This window comes from Aotus nancymaae, unplaced genomic scaffold (assembly GCF_030222135.1).
Source record: "Aotus nancymaae isolate 86718 unplaced genomic scaffold, 86718_ANA_hifiasm-v0.15.2.pri h1tg000006l, whole genome shotgun sequence".
NCBI classification, from domain to species: Eukaryota; Metazoa; Chordata; class Mammalia; order Primates; family Aotidae; genus Aotus; species Aotus nancymaae.
Genome location: NW_026988417.1, coordinates 79,994,883 through 80,018,331, shown reverse-complemented (window position 1 = coordinate 80,018,331; position 23,449 = coordinate 79,994,883). Strand labels below are relative to the sequence as shown.

The window sequence follows — 23,449 nt, the reverse complement described above, 5'->3', positions numbered from 1 at the left end:
TACCATGTAGGTGTGCTCACTATGTGATCAGAACAGACGCTGCCTATCATTACAGTCCTGTGTGGTGGCTTTGACCATCCCTTCATATTCTAAGGATGAGAAAAACAGCCACCTGACATGCCCAAGATCATGAAGCTGCCGCATGCTGGAGCTAGGATGCAATCTATCCCATCTGATACAAGATCCCCTTTTTCTGGCCAATATTTGACACAATGGTTAGAAAACCTAACTGATGGAATTAAATCTAAGTTCCAGAACCCACCAAGAGAAAGACCTTGATTTAAAATAAAATGACTTTTCTATTGGAATAAACTCAATATGCTGTGTTTCCCTTATGAAAATAAATTAACTTTAAATCTTACGTACTTTAAAACTGGTCAAATTACTAATTTCATTTTCAAACTCCAAGGCAAGGCAGTTATTTCAAAACATATGGAACCGTATTACCTACTTTGATACTGTTCAAAAGAAGCCAAATTGCTCAGATAGAGCAACTCTTTAAACTACATATAGGTTTCATCACATTTTACATTTGGTTATGTAAACTTTTTGCTTACAGGTAACAAACAATTCTCAAAACCCTTTGTACAAATACATTTTTCAGGCAGCTGTTCTAGCAAAGCTTAAAGAGCCACATACAGGTCCTGGCAGGCACACTGCATGAGTCAGCCCAGCTGCTACAGTGTGAAGACATAGAGACAAGTAGCCATTTCTTTTCCATTTCTTGGGACTGGGCTTGCCCAAAGCTTTCACTGCCAATATTTGTAAGATCTCAATTCAGACCCAAAAAGTATTTACATAACCTTATTTCTTGGCTTAATATTTCTTATAATCATTTTGAGAAAGAGTAAGTGAAGTCAAGCTCACAGTAGTTATTTAAAATTAATAAGTCACAACCATGCTATCAGGTGTGCTAAAAATAATAAGAAAAGTAACACTTTTCAAGAACCATTAACAAGTATGTGAGAATGTGTAAACTTAGAGTCTCACAAATGTAAAACTGATCCAGGGATAGGATGGGCAATGGCACATAAGGCAGGAGACAGAGGCTGGGCTCCAGAGCACATCCAGAATCTTTTTTTTTTTTTTTAAATCTGAGACAAGGTCTCACTCTGTCACCCATGCTGGAATGCAGTGGCACCATTATGGCTCACTGCAGCCTCTGCGTCGTTTGGGTTCAAGTGACCCTCCCACTTAAGCCCCCTGAGTAGCTGGGACTATAGGTTTGTGCCACCATGCTCGGCAATTTTTTCAAGAAATTTTTTGTGGAAGCAAGGTCTTACTAGATGCACAGGCTGAATTCATTTATTTTCAAGGCTCAAGCAGTCCTCTCATCTCAGCTTCCCAAAGTGTTGGGATTATAGGTGTGAGCCACTGTGCCTGGCCTCAGAATCCCAGCATTTTCAAAGCAATCAGGCTCTGATTCCTTTCTTGATATACGGCAGAAATAAGGACTGCCCATACATTCTAAGGGTCAATGGAAGGTTACAAATTACAAAGCAGGCTAAACAAAGAATAGAGGAAAAAGTGAAAAGGCAGATCTCCAGCAGTTGTGACACAACATTTAATAGGAACTCTCCAAATGGTGACATAGTTAGAAGGCAGAATTCAAGTTCATGAAGAAACTTTCTACAGGAATTATGGGATAACAAGATAGAGGGGAAACTGACTCTACATGATTAACTCTAGTGAAAAAGGTTAATGGCTGATATGATAAAAATGGTTGCTGAAGTTATAAAAGATTACTTAAAACTCCGTGGATGAAGTGAAGATTATCTGATGTCAAATAAGGAAATGAGAAAAATTACAAGAGTATAAATGAGGGAAAATTTGAAGTTAAATCAGTGAGTATGACAAATAAGGTACGAGAATGATATACTTTCAACTAGACACAAAATGTAAAATCATATCTATTAAACATTGTGTATAGTATTTAATCAATTTTATCATGTAATGTCTCCTTCTGCATTTATTCTGAGCACTTACTATGTGCCAGGCACTGCTCTAGACCCTGTAGCTACAACTCTGAGCTGAAAAATATCCCCGCTAGTCTAGAGGAGAGAGACAACTAAAATACACCATTTCTCAGTGGGTAACAAGCCTATGGAAGGAAAAGGATAAAAGAGAGAGAATGGCTGGAGGTCACTCTTTTATACAGAGTAGTTAGGGAAAACTACTGATAGAGGCCACCCCAGGACGGAGCTGAAAGGAGGGAGAGAGCACAATGCAAGTCTTGTGAGGCACCAAAAAGAGCAGGGAGGCCACAGCTGCTAGAATGCAAAGTGGACCTGTGCATGGGGGAGGGGCGGTGGTAGGGGTAGGTTATGGAGGGTCTTGCAGGCCTTTGCTGGGGGCAAAGGAGGCAGGAATGTGAATATGCTTGTGAAAGTGGACCACACCTTGTTGGTTTAACAGCCCAGCATCCCATAGAGAGGGTGAAATACGCAAACTACCCTTAAGGCTAACAGATTCCTAGTGAACTAAAAGATATTTTCTTCAATCTTTCCATCTATGCTTAAAGTAGCCAGGGTCACTTATTGGAGTAAGTTAGCATTTATGATGTTAAACAACACTTAAAGGGACCCTTAAGGGCTCCCCAAAAACCAGGTTTTATATATGCAAATGAGCTCTTTCCAAGTGGTCATTAAAAAAAAATTACTACCTAAGGTTTTCAAAAGATTTCAAAGCCTACAGCATAAACTGTCAAGCTCCTTTCAAGGTGGCAAATAGTCTCTGCCTTTCTCTTATCAAATGTCACCCTCTCTGGTGACCTTTCTGGGCCCCTCTTTTCCCTGAAGTATAACTACTGTCCAAAGAACTCCTCTCAACCCTGCCACTGTCACATCCCTTATTCTGTATTATGTGCCACCTACACTTTGTTACAAAATGTGGCAAACAAGGATTTTGTCTTATTGACCACAGTTTCTCCAAGTACCTAAAGCAGCACCAAGCACACAGCATGTAGGGTCCGTCAATGTGGCTCACGCCTGTAATCCAAACACTTTGGGAGGCCAAGGTGGGCGGACTGCCTGAGCCCAGGAGCTCAAGACAAGCCTGGGCAAAATGGTGAAACCCTGTCTCCACTAAAAATACAAAAATTAGTTGGGCATGGTGGCACATGCCTGTAATCCCAGCTACTCGGGAGGCTGAGGCAGAAGAACTGCTTGAACCAGGACCCGGAAGGCGGAGGTTGCAGTGAGCCAAGGTCATGCCACTGCACTTCAGACTGGGCTACAGAGTGACACTCCATCTCAAAAAAAAAAAAAAAAAAAAATTAGCCAGGTATGGTGGTGCACACCTGTAGTCCCTGCTACTCAAGAGGGAAAGGTGGGAGGACTGCTTGAACCCAGAAGGTGGAGGTTGCAGTGAGCCAAGGTCACTCCACTGCACTCCAGCCTGGTGACAGAATGAGATGGTTTCAAAAAAGGAAAAGAAAAAGTGAAATGAACACTTAGTGAAAAAAAAAAAATTAATTAATAAATGTTCTACGACGCTTAAGGTTTAATGCAGATTTACAGATGTACAAATAACCAGCACAAATGTTTGTTCCTTGTTTTGGGGGAGGTGAAGAACTGTGAATAAGGGATGCAGTTATTACTTCAATGTCAAGTTCTAAGCTTTACACATGGGGCAGATTTCTATTACTTCCATATTATTTATCAGCAAATTGTACTTTCAGTTAGACCTGCCATTGAAATATTCAGGTTCAAACTGTGTATAAGTTAACATTTAAACACTAGAGGAAAAATTTAATTTCCATAAAGTAACTATGATTTAAATATGCTACAAGTAAAGCATGTCTTTGGACTTGATTCTAGTACATTTCAGCGGACACCACTTACGTCCTGATGTGACAATTTTATATTACAATAAATAGATAGAATGAGTCTTCCTTAGTTCTTTACCAAGATATTTAAAATCCAACAATGTTTTGAGTAAAAGTTGAAAACTCAGGCTCATTTGAAAAGGTACCAGACTCACCCCAGCCTTTATTAACTTGGCACCAGTCCTCCTCTTCCAACTCCAGGGGCAATCCCCATCTCAGCCTTCACATCCAGAAATTTCCCTCATTTCAAAAGAAACTTTCCACATTAAGTAATAAAAATTTCAAATTGCTATAATGACTAATTTCTATCTCTTGAGACAAAAAAGAAAAATAATGGAAGGCATCTTTTTGTAAGGACTTGACAATTTTGGAGTAGGGGAAGAAACAAATTAGCTAGAATAAACAAATAAATTGCTGCTTAGTTTCTAAAATATTAACACTTCGTCCGCTTTCAAATGCACTGACACCAGTAATCTAAACCTGGCTGCACAGAAAGAGAATTGTCCACAGTTACATGAAGGACACAATTAATGTATAAAAAAAGGAAATACTTTGTACTTCGCCCTCAGCACTTCACAGATCTAAGCCTTGGAAAGGAAGAGGATTCCAAAGCCAAGAACCCTTAAACAAATACGCCCTCTCTTAAACTTAGTGGCAAATTGCACTAACATCCTAGCTAATCAGTTACCTTCAGAACTTTACAGAAGGAATTCATTATTTGAGAAATAACTACAGCTAAAACTACAGAAATATATGCTAAACCATTACATTAAATTTCACACCTATATCCTTCTACCACCTTGCTACCCTCTACTCATATCTGCGTTAATACAGACCTGCTCACAAGCTTATCCGTTATACTGGGCCCCTCTTTTAACCTCTTATATGTCCTATTCCACTTGTCTAAGGATACCCAAGTCCTCGTAACTCTGAAAGAAAAAGCATTAAGACCTAGATTGATTTTTTAAACCAAAGTATAAATGACCCTGTAATTAATAATTTTTTTCTGACATTCAAACTGCATTAGAATATCTCCCTAGCACTCCATATGTCACTCAAATAGCTTAACTGCATGTCAAAGAACCCTAACGCTGACAATAGATCAAATTAACCTGCAAGTACTCAGAGATCTGCCATACAAAATCTGAAACAATGATTGCAACTTGCAAATTAATTGGGACACCACTTTCAACTGATCTCCATTAAAAGTGAGTTCATAAAATTCATTCCTTTTTCCCAGGGGTACATTTCATTTTGGCACTTATCAATATCACTATGGCCATCCCCCACATAATCACAAAATCCACACAACCCTCATTATCTACTCAGCCTCTGTATCATTTCTCTTCTGTGTTACTCTTCCTTCTCCTCCCTTCCACTAGGTCCTACTTTCACCCCTTCTGTAAATCTATTAGGATCATCACAAATATTCTTTCCTAGATAATTTTACAAGTACTAAATGAATAGTTATTATGAAGCAAACACTACATTTCACAAGATAGTTGTTAGCAACCTTCAGGCACCTCTGATTTGAGTGGTTTAACACTGCTATCAAGAAAATCACCCATTTAGGGCTGGGTGCAGTGGCTCACGCCTGTAATCCCAGCACTTTGGGAGGCTGAGGTGGGTGGATCATGAGGTCAGTTCAAGACCAGCCTAACCAACATAGTGAAACCCCCGTCTCTACTAAAAAAATATAAAAATTAGTTGAGTGTGGGAGCATGTGCCTGTAATCTCAGCTACTCAGAAGGCTGAGGCAAGAGAATTGCTTGAACCCGGGAAACGGAGGTTGCAGTGAGCCGAGATCAGGCCACTGCACTCCAGCCTGGTGACAGAGCAAGACTCTGTCTCAAAAAATAAAAAATAAGATAACAAAACAAAAAAAGAAAACTATCCATTTCACTGAACAGAGTCATCACAGGAATGGTCTGTCTCTGAAAGCTGATAGAAACTGAAGTGAGAGGATGTGACTTTTGCCGGCTCAGTCTGAGGCTGCCTCTCAGGTGTAGGTCAGACCTAGCTGCCTTTCTTCCTTTACCCAGTCCAGAGACACAGCGACTTCCCCACTTTGGTGCAACTGCTCCACCCACTGTACTCCTGGGAGAGCTCCTCCCCTCTATGCTTACAGTCAATTGGGATGCCCAGGCTTTAATGCCCCTTCCTGGCTGCCCCAAAGACAATGGCCAAGGTCTTTTATGGTCTACAGGGCTTGATAACCAACCATCACAAAGAAATACCCCATGTAAAACCCTGGGGAGATTACAGTGCTTCTACAGAATTCTTACAGTTGTGGTCCTTGATCTGCAGATTCTACTCCCTACCAGTCCTCAATTGGTTTAACAAACCTCCTCCTTCCTTAAATGTAATCCACGTCAGTGAGTTGAGAGTCTTAGAATCAGCAGCCAGTAAAATTTTCAGAGAGATAAAGGGAGTATGGTGGTGTGTGCTGATAATCCAGCTACTCAGGATGCTGCGGCTGGAGGATCACTTAAGCTCAGCAGTTTAAGACAAGCCTAGATAACATAGCAAGACCCTGTCTTTAAAAATATGTTAAAAAGCCGGGCACGGTGGCTCAAGCCTGTAATCCCAGCACTTTGGGAGGCCGAGGCGGGTGGATCACGAGGTCAAGAGATCGAGACCATCCTGGTCAACAAGGTGAAACCCCGTCTCTACTAAAAATACAAAACTAAGCTGGGCCTGGTGGCACGTGCCTGTAATCCCAGCTACTCAGGAGGCTGAGGCAGAAGAATTGCCTGAACCCAGGAGGCGGAGGTTGCGGTGAGCTGAGATCGCGCCATTGCACTCCAGCCTGGGTAACAAGAGCGAAACTCCGTCTCAAAAAAAAAAAAAAAAATGTTAAAACATACTAAGTAAAAGTGTAAAAGAAACAAAAGAAAAGGTGAAAGAGAAAAGGGAAGGGGAGCCATCATAGCGGCCTGTGCCTGTAGTCCTAGCTACTCGAGAGGCTGAGGCAGGAGAACTATTTGAGCCCACAAGTTTGAGGCTGCAGTGTGCTATTTGGGCTTGTGAATAGCCACTGCACTCCAGCCTAGGCAACATAGCAATAGTGTCTCCAAAAATAAAGAAAAGTGAAAAAAAGAAGCTAAGTGTGGAAGCTCATATTTGTCATCCCAGCACTTTGGGAAGCTAAGGCAGGAGGACTGCTTTAGCCCAGGAGTTGGAGACTAGCCTGGGCAACACAGGGAGGCCCAACGTCTACCAAAAAAAAAAAAAAAAAAAAAAAAAACACAACCGGGAGTGCCCCTGTAGTCCACTGTACTCCAGCCTGGGAGACAGAGCAAGACCCTGTTTCAAAACAAAACAAAACGAATAACTGACAAAAGGTAACATTTACTTTCTCAGCAAAAGGCTGAGACCAAACAAACAAACAACAACAACCAAACAAACCTCATCATCTACCAGTACAAATAAAGTACAGTTTTTTACCACAGGCACAAAACTCATCCTTCAGACCAAAAAAACACCTCATCTTCTTGTTCCTTTTTCCCCTCATTTAGCTATGGTGAAATGAAAACAAAGTACATCAAGGAATTGACACTTGGAAAACAATCACTTAACCCAGTTTCACATTTAGTCATTGCAAGAAGACGGAATAACCTCTTCAGCTCAATATTTGGTTCTTAAAAGCTGGAGCTTAAACTCCTGGGCCACCTGAAATCCTGAGACTAGCGACACAGAGACAGTGACAGATTAGATAAAGAAGGAAAGCCTCCTCACTTAGTCCCTACGACCACTTCTTGTCATATGAAAATAAATTAGTAACATTTAAACACCATCAAGAAATGACAAATTGGGTCAAAAATGCCAATTTAAAAATCTTTAATATGCAGTCTAAAATGCTCCAAAAACCCAAAATAAATATGGACTTACTGGCCTTAATAAAGAATAGCTGGGCAATAAGATTAGCTCTTCATTAGTAAATTAGGCCAAAAAAGGGCAGAAAATTTTCAGTTGTGCATATCCCCCAAAATTTGTTTCCAACAGCTAAGGTTATTTAAGACTGATGTTTTAAAAGCCAAGGCCTTCTATTTTCACAGTTAATGTGTAAATAATGGCTCAAAAACCTTTTTTCACCTCAAGAAGATCCTTTAGCAAACTCTCCAATGCTACATAGGCCTTCAATAGGGGAACTTAATCCAAATATTAGGTCGAGCATGGTGGCTCAAGCCTGTAATCCCAACACTTTGGGAGGCCGAGGCAGGGAGATCACTTGAGGTCAGGAATCTGAGACCAGCCTGGCCAACGTGATGAAACCCTGTCTCTACTAAAAATACAAAAATTAGTCGAGCATGCTGACAGGTGCCTGTAGTCCCAGCTACTCTGAGTAGCTGGCTGACACGTGAGAATCACTTGAACCCGGGAGGCGGAGGTTGCAGTGAGCCGAGATTGTGCTACTGCACTCTAGCCTGGGTGACAGAGTAAAAACTCTGTCTCAGAAAAAACGAACAAACAAAAATTAATGCGGGCCCTCTCTTCCCTTTACAATGCAGCAGTATCTCATTCATGTCATTACATAAAAGCAGGAAAAAAAAATCTAAGCCATTCATTATATGAGACATTATAATTTCATACTACAAATTTTTAATAAACAAAAAGCATTTTACTTACGATGATGTTCCTTGCTGAGAATTTGGGTGGGTTTTTGAAGATGTATCATATTGCTCTGTGGGGAAGGGAAACATTATCAGAGCAGCACAAGGACACATATTTACAGGATCGTTAGTTGTAAGTTCTTTTTTGTCCCTCCCCACTTTTTACCTAAACACACTGCACACTTGGTACAATCTCACCATTATAAGATGACATATATGTTACTTCTAGAGAGAAGGCTTGCTCAGAATCAAGAAACTCTCAATAGGCCAAAAACACTTTGAAAAGCAATGTTTGCAGTATACCCTACCTACGATGTCAGGAATTTTCCTACGTGTTGGAAAACCTCCCTGTCCTTGACGAGGTGGACACCCACATGGAAGCACTCTGCCAGGGCTATGCTCCCAGGGCCCTGGCCCCCAAGTGACTCGACACAGATATCAGTGATTTGTTATCACTCCCTTTTGACAGCCCAGTCCTAGGTGCTCTCCATCCCACCTGTCCCTTCATTATTCAACTCCCCACCTGCAATTCATTCATTCAGCAGCTATTTATAGACTGCCTCATAGAGACCAACATATTTAAGGCATTTGGCCCTGTCCTCAAAGAGCTCACAGTTGACTGAGGGACATGAAACGGGCCCATGAATTATCTGTAATCCTAGGCAGTGTGAGATGAAGTACAGAGGTCAATCACATAAATTAACTGCCCTGGGAATCCACAGTATGGTTGCTCTCTTGTTAATGCCAAAGAAGGCAAATTAAAGAACAAAATGAACTGTGTTACAAAGGACAGCCAAGATTCTGGCAGAGTGATGCTGGCAAGAGAGAGAGGAAGGTGGAAGCAAACATGAAGAAGAGGGTCCGAGTTTGGAAAGAGCAGGGCTGAGGTACAGAATCCGTGCTGGACAGCGCTGAAGCAGGTGGAAGCAGATTTCAGAGGGCTCTGAAGGCCAGGATGGGAAGTTATGACTGTATTTGCTGGGCGATAGGACACATCAATGGTCTAAACAGGAACATGACACAGTGATTCCTCAGAAGGATTACTCTGGTAATGCTACCTGACATAACTTAGAAGGGAGCAGGAAATGTTACATGTGGAGGCAGCTACATTTGTCTAGACATGAGGTAATAGGGACCTGAAACAGAGTTGGAAGTGAAAAAGAAACATGGGTACCGTTTAGGCAGGGCTGAATGACATTTCCCACAAATGTCATACGGAGACCCTTGCATATTTGCAATTAGTCACTTTACCCTCATGGTGGCAGCAGCTCTCATATGATGTTTTCAAATGGCCTCCCCTCGGTCTAGAAAGCTAGGACCAAGACTCCAAAAGAGAGGGGCAAAGGCCCCTCTTTTGACCCTTCACAGGGACTCCATACAATCATTTTGACTGGGTTCTAAATTCCACAGGGTCTGGTTATGTTTTGCAATTGTGGACATGTAACATTAGGGCATCCAAGTAAAATCCCCATACTTTCCCTCCCCACAGACTCTTAAACCTATGTACCAGTACCATAAGATCAGTTTTGAAGAAATCAGAGTTGACTTGCTGGGCATACTTTAAGAAATGTGCGTCTTCTCTTCACTGAAAGCTATATCCATCCATACCCCATTATCCTCTTCATCCAACATACAACAAACTAGATTCCTCTTTTTCAGGCCACAAAGACCACATTCTCACAAAGATAAGTAAGGCTCCCAGAATAGCAGAAGAAAGTGACAGCAGCATGAAAGATCTGGGGGTAAGCAGCTGGTGAGCCAGGACCTCCAGCAAGAGGATGATCCATCCCTGGCCAAGAAAATGCTTGCCCTGTTCATCTTCAACTATACTTTGCTAAAAGGGGAAATCAAATGGTTTAATGGACTAAAGGTTCTTTCTAAACCATGAGTTAGCAATAAAGCAAACCATAAGCAACCCTGTGGAAGACATACCACCCGCATGACCAGCAGCCCAAGAAGACCGAAGGTGGGGGCGGGGTGGCACCAAGCGGTACACAGCAACCCCATCCACGGCTGAGCTAGTGTTCTGCCTTGAGACGTGTGCACACTCTACTGGTCTGGGCTAGCTGCCAAGACGTTGAGAAAAAAAGACTTCCCAATCTCCCCAAGCAGCCATCCATTTACCTGGCTACTCATACAATACTGTAGTAGCAATATAGTCAGGTTTCTCTGAATTTTGGGGAAAATTTAGTTATGACTTTTTTGCAAGATCTTACTCATTATCTCTAGAGCAGGGAACAGCAAATTTTACCTACAGAGGCCAGACAATAAAAATTTTAGGTTTTCTATGCTATACTTTGTAGAATAATAAATGACTGGGTAGCTATGTCCCAATAAAATTTTACTTAGAAAAACTAGTGGCAGGGCAGATTTAACCTTCAGGCTGTAGTTCTCTCACCTCTGTTGTAGAGAAAGGATATTCTATTTCTTGCTTTTCTAATATTTTTGCCCCTCTCCTCACATCCTTGCAAGTCAAACAATAACATTTAAAAAATTGAGGAAAAATAATGAAGTGGGCAGATCTGAAGGAAAAATCATCTAAACTCTCCTCTCCTAACATGCATATACAGCTCTATACCCTACTTTTGGTTTCCCCACCATTTGAAGACTAATATTTCATAACTTTGGCAATTACCACATCCTGCTGCATGTTATCACCACCTGTGCAAGTGTCTTATTACTCTTACCTTTATTTTATTTATTTATTTATTTATTTTTGAGATGGAGTCTTGCTCTGTTGCCCAGGCTGGAGTGGAGTGGTACAATCTCAGCTCACTGCAACCTCCGCCTCCCATGTTTAAGCCATTCTCCTGTCTCAGCATCCCATGTAGCTGGGATTACAGGCGCGCACCACCACACCCAGCTAATTTTTGTATTTTCTTTTCTTTTTTTTTTCCAACTAAACCTACTTTCATTAGCAAGAGAATTTTTGTATTTTCAGTAGAGACAGGGTTTTACCATTTTGGTCAGACTGGTCTTGAACTCCTGATCTCAAGTGATCCGCTCACCTCAGCCTCCCAAAGTGCTGGGATTACAGGCATGAGCCACCATGCTTGGCACCCCGACCATATTTTCATGAACTAAATGATTACAAATACTCTAGTAGATTTTATTTACTTTCCTATTTAATTATTTGAGACAGGGTCTTACTGTACTGCCCAAGGTAATTTCAAACTCCTGAGTTCAAGCAATCCTCCTGCCTCAGTCTCCCAAGCAGCTGGGAGTACAGGTGCACACCACCACAACTGGCTTATCCTAGTCTGTAAGGCTTGACGTGCCTTGCAAATAGCACACAAAGAATTTATTGATCTAAGGGATTACTACTGAAGAGAAAAGCTGGATCCAGTTAGTGTTCTTCTATTTCCCTCCGAGTTCTCAAGTATTTACAATCCATGCAAAGGGACTGAAAAAGAATTACATGGCAAATAAATATAGTGGTGCTAGACAAACTGTATGTTATATTCCTTATAAAAATTTCTAAGTTTTGTTTTTTAAAATATAAGAATCACACACTCCAATCTATTGTATGTATACAATTCCTAGCTCTGAGGGTCACATTTGATATAGCTGCTATGTGTCAGTAACACATTATATTTGTTTAGTATATCACTGAAACATCTTTATTTACTCTTTGCAACATTTTTTTTTTTTTTTTTTTTTTTTTTGAGACAGGGTCTGCTCTCTCAGGCTGGAGTGCAGTGATGCAATCTTGGCTCACTGCAACCTCTACCTCCTAGGCTCAAGTGATCCTCCCACCTTAGCCTCCCAGGTAGCTGGGACCATAGGCACAAGTCTCCATGCCCAGCTAATTTTTGTATTTTTTGTAGAGACAAGGTTTCACCATGTGGCCCAGGCTGGTCTTGAACTCCTGGGCTCAAGCAATCCACCTGCCTTGGCCTCCCAAAGTGCTGGGATTATAGGCATGAGCCACTGTGTGCCTGTCCAACAATTTTAAATTCCACATAAAGAATAGTTTTATAGTTTTATATTTGTGTTCCTATTCTATTCTTTCAACATAGGAAGGCATCATCTCTGCTGGGAGATTTTTTACTAATGTTTTTAATGTTAAAAAACAGTAAAAGCTATGCTTTGTTCTCTGATCCAATAAACAGTTTCAAATTTACTTACTTTGGTTTTGGGTTGCAGAACTGATGTGCTGAGAGTCCTAGAAAGAAAAATAAAAAATCTAGTTATTACAAGATTAAGGCTTATAAAGTTAAAGGCAAAACTGTAGAGCTTTTAATATTAAAAGGATATAGTATTACGAAACTTTCAAATATATAGAAAAATGGGTTTCCATTTTTCTATATATAGAAATACCCATACAACCCATCACATAGATCCTATAATTATTTCATTATATGACTTGCAGCTATCCATCCAACCTTTTTCCATGAATAAGTTGAAAACACTGACTAACCGAATTTTAGCTTTCATTGCTTCTCTTCTTTCCTAGAGTTTATTTTTCCTTTGTTGCACGAAGATATTTTTACAGAGTTTAGTACTTTAAAACAAGCAATAATGAGTATCCCCTGACTTTTTTTTTTTTTTTGAGATGGAGTGCACTCTGTTGCTAGGCTGGAGTGCAGAGGCACAATCTCAGCTCACTGCAATCTCTGCCTCCTGGGTTCAAGTGATTCTCCTGCCTCAGGCTCTGAAGAAGCTGGGACTACAGGTGCGCACCACCATGCCCTGCTAATTTTTGTATTTTTTGGAGACAAAGTCTTGCCGCATTGCCCAGGCTGGTCTTGAACTCCTGGACTCAAGTGATCTACCTACTTCAGCCTCCCAAAGTGCTGGGAATACAGGCATGAGCCACTGAGCCCAGCCTAGAACTACTTTTCACAACAGTATCATAGAAAAGAATAGCTCTCTCACACTCTCTCCATGTATGTATTATATACATAAAACAATGCACATGCATATTGGATTGAACAAAAAACACAGATCTGAAGGTACTATTTCTACATTTTGAAGGTTATCCAAAAGGATAAACCAAAAAAAGGAAAATGGCAGTGTTTCAACGCATCATTCATAAATACTGTAACAGAAACACACAAGTGAGCAGTTTATTTGCTTGTTATTAAACAAGCATGCGTGTAACTGATCACATTAAACTCAAGAACATGTAGGGAGTGTGAGACATGTACGATGTATGCGCCTATGTGTATATCTAATTCTGAACAAGAAATCAAACACTCAATTTCTCTGCCCCTCTGTTTCCCCATCTCTTAAAGTAAGGATTCTCAAATGAGAGAATATATTGGAAAGTCCTGAATGCTTTTTTATAAATTATAAGGCTTTATGAAAATCCAAGATGTTCTTACTAACATAAGTTGGAGAATAAAGTGTTTGAAAGCATTGTGAAACACTGTAGAAACTAAATTAATCATAATTTTAACCTCTTTTCCAAAGATTTGAACAAGTAATACTTTATCAATCTGCCTCACAGCAATGCCTTAAGCTTTCCACTAAGATGGATGCAGTGCCTGCCATACTTTAAAGGAATTACCTTTGTGGGGAAAGGAAACTTGGATGGCTCAGCTGTACTAGGCGTATGTATTGCTGTCAAAGGAGGAGGCCATGAATGGGTCATTTCCTGGAAAGAGATTTGGAAAGGGAAGAAAAAGCAAATTATAATTAGAAGACTCACTGCTACTTAACATTTTGAATTTGATGTAGAATGGATTGATGGTAAATGGAAAGTACAATCTTAGAAGTTATTTCATGTACTTTAAAAAAAACTTCTATTTCAGTGGGCTATGTTGAAAAGTTGAAGCTCTCCAACATACAAAACTAAAAAAAGTCTGTCTGCAGAAGACAATCAAGGTGTAGTAGAGGAATGAATTTAACACCCTGAATATTATCGAGCACATAAACTGTATGTAACAGGAACTGCCAGATCTTGTGGAGTTGTGAAGACTGTAGGTAACAGGCTGGGCTGGAACAGCAGTCTCTCCCTCTATGCATTCTTTCTCCCTCAGCTTCTTTATTGCATTTCCTGGAATTATTTCAGTTCAAAGGAAGAAGAACTTTCCTGTTTGACTTAAGCAAACAAGTAATTCAGGTCACTTGTTCCACTTGGGAGAGTTTTAATGGCTTTGACCCTCCCCTGATACACACTATTAGCATGTAAGAACTTTTTTGAAGGAGAGGAACTTAAAATTACCTTTCTTTTCCATTAAGAGAAGCTTAATTTTTACTATTTTCTTGGTTGAAGGAAAAATTTCTAAAACTTATAATTGATATATGTATCCTGAATTATTCTAAACACATTCACAAATTTTACTTTGCTAAAAATACTTGTAGAAAACAGGTATGTCAGAAAAAAGATGTGTCAAATTGCAAATATATACACACATACCTGTGTTTTTTTAAAAGGCCAAAATGGCATGGAAGATCATTAACTACAACCCCAATATCTTACAGACTGAAAAAAACTGAGTTCCAAAATTAATGGGTCAAGGTACCCTAGAAAGCTGAAGGTGGGTCCCACAAGTGTCAAATCTGCCCAGCAAACTGGCTTAATACTCGAAGTGCGGCCAGGCGTGGTGGCTCACACCTACAATCTCCAGCTTTGGGAGGCCAAGGTGGGTGAATCACCTGAGGTCAGGAGTTCAAGACCAGCCTGGCCAACAGGGCGAAACCCCATTTATTAAAAAAAAAAAAAAAAAGAAAGAAAGAAAAGAAAGAAAGAAAATACAAAAATGAGCCGGGCGCAGTGGCACATGCCTATAATCCCAGCTACTCGGGTGGCTAAGGCAGGAGAATGGCTTGAACCTAGGAGGCGGAGGTTGCGGTGAGCTGGGATCATACCACTGTACTCCAGCCTGGGTGACAGAGCAGGACTCCATCTCAACAACAACAAAATAATGATCAACACACAATTCTACCAGCAATCTGCGACGTGACAGCATGCTATATTACCCCGCCTGTACAACGCATGATGCATTCTAACACCTCATTCTTTTCAAAATCCTAGCTAACCTGTCTATCTCCACAGAAATGCCATTTGACCCTTGCAACAGCTGGAGATGGCGTTCTAGCAAGTACTTCCACTTCCAACCTCTGTGCACGTCTCCCCTTGTCTTTCCCCTTGCAGCTCCATGGGTTACCACAGCCTCAGGAGAGACAGCAGCAACCTCGCACAGTGACAAGTAATGTAACTGATGCTGGTTTTCTTGAGTAATTTTTGTTAAAAGTGAAATCATGCCCTTGTTTACTGACTGGCCATCTGCTTTGTCCAGGACACAACAGGAGATCTGTCCTAAAATAAACCGGAAAGAATAATGGCTCTGAAGCAGAGACCTAGATTGCAATACTAATTCCAACCCTTACCAGCCTTGTCAGCCTAGGTAAGTCATCTGAAGCCTCAATGCTAAGAGGCAAACTAGGAACACTTATTTTCAAAATATCATAAGGGCACTTTATGTACAGTGCTTGAATGAATAGTGCACAGAAGGCACTTAATAAATTAAAAGCATTACAACTTTTTTGTTGTTGCTGTTGTTAAAGCATTACAACTTTTAATTAAAAGTCCAGTTTTTTTTTTTTTTTTTGAGACGGAGTTTCACTCTTGATACCCAGGCTGGAGTGCAATGGCGCGATCTCGGCTCACCGCAACCTCCGCCTCCTGGGTTCAGGCAATTCTCCTGCCTCAGCCTCCTGAGTAGCTGGGATTACAGGCACGCGCCACCGTGCCCAGCTAATTTTTTGTATTAGTAGAGACGGGGTTTCACCATGTTGACCAGGATGGTCTCGATCTCTTGACCTCGTGATCCACCCGCCTCGGCCTCCCAAAGTGCTGGGATTACAGGCTTGAGCCACCGCGCCCGGCCAAAAGTCCAGTTTTAAAAGAATTTCAATACTGCACCAAAGAGAGCTTCCAGCTGTTTTATTTATTTGATAATACTTTAAGGCACAGAACCATTATAATGTTACAATACAAAAACATGTAATAATTAATTGAAAAAGTGTATGGAAACATCACCCTTAAGTTTCTCAATAATTTATTTGGAATCTCAATGGTATCTATGACTTTTAGTCACCAATTATTCCTAAACATCCATTGTACTCTCAATGCCTAAGGCTGTCCCAGCTATTAAACTAGGCAGTTGGAAAGTACATAAATTCTTTCAAACTCTAAGTGGTTCCCTGGTAGTCTGAGCATTTATATACTTCCCTACATGCCTAGCTTACCAGAGGGACTTAAGAGAATTGGGGCCATTACTAAGGAGAAGAGGCTTCTCAGAAAGACTCTCAAGGCCATGATTTCACTTCCTACCTTAACAATGACTTGTCATGTGAACAGAGACAAATCACTGGGACCTACCTCAGTCCTGGCCATCCAGGCCCAACAGCTGTCGTCTTCCCCTTGCTCATTTTGCTTTGGAGACACTGTCTAGTTCTAACTGTTTCTCTAACACACCAACCTGATACCACCTTGAGGCTTTTCCACCAATTCCTCCCTCTGCCTAGCTCTCTGTTTACTGGCCTGTTGCACTATTCATAGCACCCATCAACACTCGGCACTATATTGTATATTTCTCTTCCCCCTATGATCTCCATGACAGCAAGCACTCTGTTTTATTCACTACAACATCCCAGTGCTGTGGAGGCTTAACAAGTATTTGTTGAATAAACGAATGAACATACAAATAGTGCTACCACTCATTGTACTGTCATCATGGAAATGCTGCACTGAGGTAATGCCTGCATTAATCCCCCAAGATTCTGTGCAGGCCAGGCCTCCCTGTAAGTAGAAAATCTGAGGTGTCTCCATGCACCCACCAAGGCCACATTGCCCTTTCTGGACCCTAGTGCATGACCATTCCTTGACAACTAACAGTGTCGGTCTGCTATCTTCTTACTCCATTAGCCTGCTGCAGTTATGGGCCACCGCTTCCCCTTCATTACAACACTTCCCCCTTAAATACTGCCCCCAGAGAACCAAACATTATCTTCTATGATTGATTTTCTCTGTTAGGAAACTATTTACTGTCTCTATCACCCATCAGAAAGATTTGTGTTTAGATTCCTGGCAATCTTAATAAATTGCTGGTACAAGATGAGAACGGGAACCAGGAGACAACAGAAAGTAGTATCTGGATCAGTATCAAGAGTGAGAGCTGGAATGGACCCTAGAGATCATCTACCAGCCCAGGGCATTCATTCTACCAATGAGGAAATCAAAGCCCAGTGGGGACATATGATTTAACTGAGGTCACAGACAGAAGAGAAGGGACAGTCTCCAATATGAAAGGCCCATGACCTGTTCAGTCCTGGACATCCTTCTGTTTGCTTTCCCAAGTTATGATTTCCAAATCATAAATGTACGTGATTTATGCATTGACCACTCACGCTCAAGAATTTCCAGGTAAGCAAGAATTCACTAACGTGGCGTTGGGTGAGAAGCGAAGGAGGATGGATGGGTTCATTAAATTAAAAATGCTTGTCTGATGCTGTAATACCATCATTCCTAAATAAAAGATATGACATGTCTCATACTAACACACACCAAAACCTAAAAGAAGCATCTGACACATGCAGAAGACAACAAATCTGCACTGTTGCATTTACTTCTGAAATAATGATAGAACAAATCATGCACAAGTTCAGAGGAAATACTAAGGGCTACAAACCATAGTGAATTTTTTTTTTTAATGAAAAAGTAATTTTGTTTTTTTTTAAATAAAAAAAAATACTAAGGCCATAGTTTATAATTAAGTGCCTTCTTATGTTTACAACTTGCCATACCAAAAAATTTCAGAAATAGAAGAGGAAAAGGCCAATACAAAAATATAATCAAGGTAACTTATTTAATCTTACGTGCTGGTTGACAAAAATTCCTCACTGCAGTTCCAAGTATGTTTCTCAGCTGGGCACAGTGGCTCAAGCCTGTAATCCCAGCACTTTGAGAGGCCGAGGCGGATGGATCACTTGAGGGTGTATCACTTGAGGTCAGGCATTTGAGACCAGCCTGGCCAACATGGTGAAACCCCATCTCTACTAAAAATATAAAAATTAGCAGGGCATGGTGGTATGCCTGTAATCCCAGCCACCAGGCTGGGTGGCTGAGGCTCAAGAATTGCTTGAACCTGGGAGGCGGAGGTTGCAGTGAGCTGAGATCACGCCATTGCACTCCAGCCTGGGTGATAGAACAAGACTCTGTCTCAAAAAAAAGAAAAAAAAAAGTATGCTTCTCTAAAGGTTATTTCTTTCTCAGAAAATCCTAACCACAAAACAGGGGACAAAAGACTATAAAACAAAAACAATAAAACTGTTTCCAAACAACTGGTTAGATACTATTACTGTCAAAAATTTCACAAGTGAGGAGATAACCAACATATTTAATTACCAGTTTTGGCACCATCACCACGTAATACTTTAAAATGAAAAGTTAAAAATTGGGCAAACATGCATTTTGAGAAAAAAATGAGCAGTAGAGATTCAAATAACAGTCACTACATCTCTCCTACTAATTAAAAAAAAAGAAAAAAAAGTCAGAAACTCTATAGTAAAAGACAAGAATATCATTAAAATTGACCTAGAAGCAAATTAAAAGTCACAGAAGAGGGAGAAAAAAATACATGAAACCCTCAGTTTTTACAATTATTGTACCTGCACATTAAAATTAAACTCTGGATTTCCTGGAAATTAAAGGCAAAATGGGAGACATGATATTATATATAATTCTTCTCTGATAAAAAGAAAGAATGCCAGTTCATGAGGAAAATTAACACTGTTCCCTGGAATTAAATTCTAGAAGGAATTTGTCATCCTTGTACAAGAAAAACTGAACAAGTAGATAATGTATTCAATGATATATTTGTGGAAGCACAAATGTCCATGGCATAGTTTCAATAAACAAGAGCAAAAAGTAACCATTCAAGGTAAGTCTAAAGATGACCATTTACTTCCCGCTATTTTTCTTTTTATTTGAAATTTTATGCTGTCACTGAAGAAGAGGCCATATGTACAAGATCACAGGTATTAGGTATCACCTACAGAATGCAAAGAGGTATAAATCAAGCACTGTTTAACCACTGGTGCCTCCCACACCATGTCAATACAGGGTGTTTCCTCTCTGGGAAGTGAGCAACTCTCCTGGGTCTTTATGGATAACCAGAAAATCTTATGAGAAATGTCATAAAAATCTGGTCCAAATGCCTTGTAGTTTGTATACGTCAATTTAATTAATAAAATCTGGCAGATAATTCAATTACATTCCAAGACTTCTGTTACTATTCTGGTTTACTTTTGCCTTTGGAGATGGGAGTTGGGAAGAAGCGGTTAAAGGGGGATGGGAATGGCAACTGTTCTTTATTTTTTATTTATTTATTTATTTCTTATTATTTTTTTGGAAACATAGTCTCACTCTGTTGCCCAGGCTGGAGTGTAGTGGCACGATCTAGGTTCACTGCAACCCCCACCTCCTGGGTTCAAGTGATACTCCTGAATCAGCCTCCCAAATAACTGAGACTACAGGCACGCGCCACCATGTCCGGCTAATTTTTTTAATTTTTTTAGTAGATACGGGATTTTGCCATGTTGCCCAGGCTGGTCGTGACTCCTGAGCTCAAGCAATCTGCCAGCCTTGGCCTCCGGAAGTGCTAAGATTGTAGGCATGAGGCACCACGCCCAGCCAATGGCAACTGTTCTTTAAAGTGAAAGTAAATGGATATACCCCTGCCTACTTAAGCATTGCTTCAAATGAGAAACAAGTAGAAGTGAACTCACCTTTAGAATCTCTTCAACACAATGGACTTCATTGGAGTAGGTCTGCTGAAAGTGAAAAGCAAAAAACAAAAGGTTAGTAAACAAGAGTCAAGAGTGATGGTATTGGTAGATGATTTCATTAATGCAGCAATACTCATCTCAAGGCTTACCTTCTACTAGCTAAGTATTAAGAACTTTACATTTGAAGCCTGGGCAACATGGTGAAACCCCATTTCTACCAAAAGCAATACAAAAATTAGTCATGCAAGGGGTACACGTCTGTGACCTCAGCTACTCAGGAGGATCGCTTGAGCCAGGGAGGTGGAGGTTGCAGTGAGCCAAGATCACTCTGGCTGCATATATATAACAACAACTTTACATTTGGATGAAATAAGACCAGGGAGATTAATCTAACTTAATCTTGTGAGGAAACATCGTAATGATGGAGATAATGGCAGACTAACTGTTGACCCTCAGGTCAGAAGTTTCTAATGGAAAAGCTCTTTATTAATGAAAATTAGTATATTAGTAAACCTAGGGAATAACAAATGTACAAAATGAGATTAGAATAGGTGTCACAGTCAGCTACCTCATAGTAACAGCTAACCTACTGGCCACATTAAATGAAGACAAAGACGATGATCATCTGAACAGGTTACTGGCCCAAAGTAAGGCGTCCTAAATCCAATCAAGGATAGCCTATTATTTATAAACATTCTAGCCTGCCAATATTCATTTTAAAGTTAAAAATATCTCTAAAGTCAGCATTTCACCTTATGCATACATACACACATGCACACAAAATTTTCCCAGAGAAAGACTGTAAGGGGAGGAGAGATTAATTATCTTAAATAGTGGAAAGATCCACTATTTCTACCTCTTCCTTAAACCTAGCTAAACAAATAATGATTATTGCGGCTGCTGGTATCACCACCAGACAGTGCCTAGGGAGTGACATTTTACAATTTACATATTTTTAAGAGCAGAGAAAGTGGGCAAAGTTAAATTAAAATCAATACTTTTTCTGAACTGGAGACATAAGGTTTTCAATGGAACAGCAACTTGCTCTGTGTCAATTCATGAGCCAGGCACCATGGGCACAGTACAGCAAGTACTATACAACATATGACTTTCCCATTATTGCCACTGCTATGCATAAAGCTCTGCTCTTTTTGGTCCATTTAATACAATACCTACCTTGCAGCTAGAGAACAGTTGGCAAGGGATTTTTTCCTGTTCTTGGCTCTAACTTAAGTGTAATTTAATATAGCACTGGTTGCTAATTTGCAATCTAGGATTTATTAATCTACCATTTCCCTCATTCCAATTCACTCTATGGAAGAAGGAAAAGGAAAGAATAGAGCATACGAACATTCACACCATCCTGTAATTGAATCTAATGGACATGTCAAAATTCAGATGTAGGCCGGGCGCAGTGGCTCACACCTGTAATCCCAGCACTTTGGGAGGCCGAGGCGGGTGGATCACGAGGTCAAGAGATCGAGACCATCCTGGTCAACATGGTGAAACCCCGTCTCTACTAATACAAAAAAAAATTAGCTGGGCATGGTGGCGCGTGCCTGTAATCCCAGCTACTCAGGAGGCTGAGGCAGGAGAATTGCCTGAACCCAGGAGGCGGAGGTTGCAGTGAGCCGAGATCGCGCCATTGCACTCCAGCCTGGGTAACAAGAGCGAAACTCCGTCTCAAAAAAAAAAAAAAAAAAAAAAAAAAAAGAAACACCTAAAAACTGGACCAAACATTTGTGCTCTATTTTAGCCCAAATGTAAGATACAGAAATACATGCTGTTTTTACCTGAGGGCAAAATGTAATTGTGTTCTATGGTTTCAATTTTTTACACGCACCATTAGAAAAAATAACAATTAAAATTTGAAGGTGAATCAATAGAACAAGCACATGACTATGCTGAGTCTGGAAAATATTTTCCCCTCATCCTACGGGTTGCTGGAATGAGACTAGAAATCCAGTCAACATATTTGGCAACCAATAAAAATAGTGCAGCACATTTGAAATGAAGGCAAAAGAGATTTGTCCATTGTTTCCAACACAACGAGTTCAAAAAGCCACACCTTTCAAGAGACTGCTTTTTTCTGATCTTCCTAATTACTCAAGCAGTTGACACTTGCCAAGATGTTTCATGTCACCGAAATACTCATTTTTTCAAAAGAGTTTTGTTATATGGGATGAACTAAGACTGAAGAAATTCTGAGAGCTTATTTTAGATTAGCAACATTTACCTTATCCAGATACTAATAAGTAGTCACCACTTAACCCATTTAAAATTCTAAATAAGGTCTTAGATTCAAGCATTAGTTGGTTAATAATACTGTTAATTTTCCTGGCAAATCCATTATGGGAGTGAAGGTGTTTCAAAGGGGAACAGGGATTTCATTCCAATATATGAGGGCATATCATATTTAGGGATCTCCACAAAGCACTGTGTCCACTGGCAAATAATTGGAAATGAGCAAATGCCAAACAGCAGGAGCCTAGCTACCTTCACAGTGCATCCATATAATGGTATGTTATGCAGGTTCAATAACATAAACAGGTGTTTGCATGGAAAGATGTTCAAGATATACACTTTTAACTTTTTCTTTAAATATAATTTCCTACTTAAGAGAAAAACTATAAAAACCAGTAAGCGGACTTCCCACATACATTTTACCCAGATTTCCCAAATGTTAGCACTTTATATTTGCTTTATATTTTTTTCTTCCACCCACGTACATTTTGAACTGTTTAAGTTAGAGAGTTAATGTCCCTTTATCCCTAAATACTTTTGTGTATACCAAAACACATTGTAAACCTATATTTAAAAGAGAGGCTACTAAAAAGTTTGCACAGTATGAGCTCATTTTATGTTCCATCTACCTGAGATTCACATCTTCACTCTTCTCTCCATCCAAATTAGAGACACTTTAACTAGAGATAGATCTTTCAGATTTGTTTGCAGGGAACGAGCTATAAGGACAGGCTGCCTTGTCTCATAAAGTGCAACTTGGCACGTTCAAGCATCACTGGAAGGAAGTTTTCCAAAAGGGGAGGAGCAGTTGAACAAACCATTACATCCTAAGCCCCTGATCTCTTTCTTTTGTTTTTTAGAGATGGGGTCCTGCTATGGTGCCCAGGCTGGCCTGGGCTCAAACCATTCTCCTACCTCAGCCTTCAGAGTGTAGTTGGAACTATAGGTGTGTGACACTGCATCTGGCTCCTAACCCCTGTCCTAAAATTCACTTTCCCAATAGGGTCTCCAGCCAAATACTGCTACT

General features: G+C 40.3%; 1 protein-coding gene across 11 annotated transcripts in view; it reads right to left on the bottom strand.

Annotated features, from left to right (window-relative positions):
- AFF1 (ALF transcription elongation factor 1) overlaps positions 1-23,449 on the bottom strand; it is a 201,481-nt gene that overhangs the window by 39,585 nt on the left and 138,447 nt on the right. For 10 of the 11 annotated variants that reach the window (XM_012437714.2, XM_012437709.2, XM_012437711.2 and 7 more), the window contains 4 exons: positions 20,179-20,223; positions 13,952-14,038; positions 12,568-12,604; positions 8,456-8,510 (listed from right to left, as the gene is read on the bottom strand). In XM_012437714.2, the coding sequence (XP_012293137.1) occupies positions 8,456-8,510; positions 12,568-12,604; positions 13,952-14,038; positions 20,179-20,223 (224 nt within the window). The remainder of the gene's footprint in view (positions 1-8,455; positions 8,511-12,567; positions 12,605-13,951; positions 14,039-20,178; positions 20,224-23,449) is intronic. The other variant, XM_012437712.2, reaches the window with a different exon arrangement.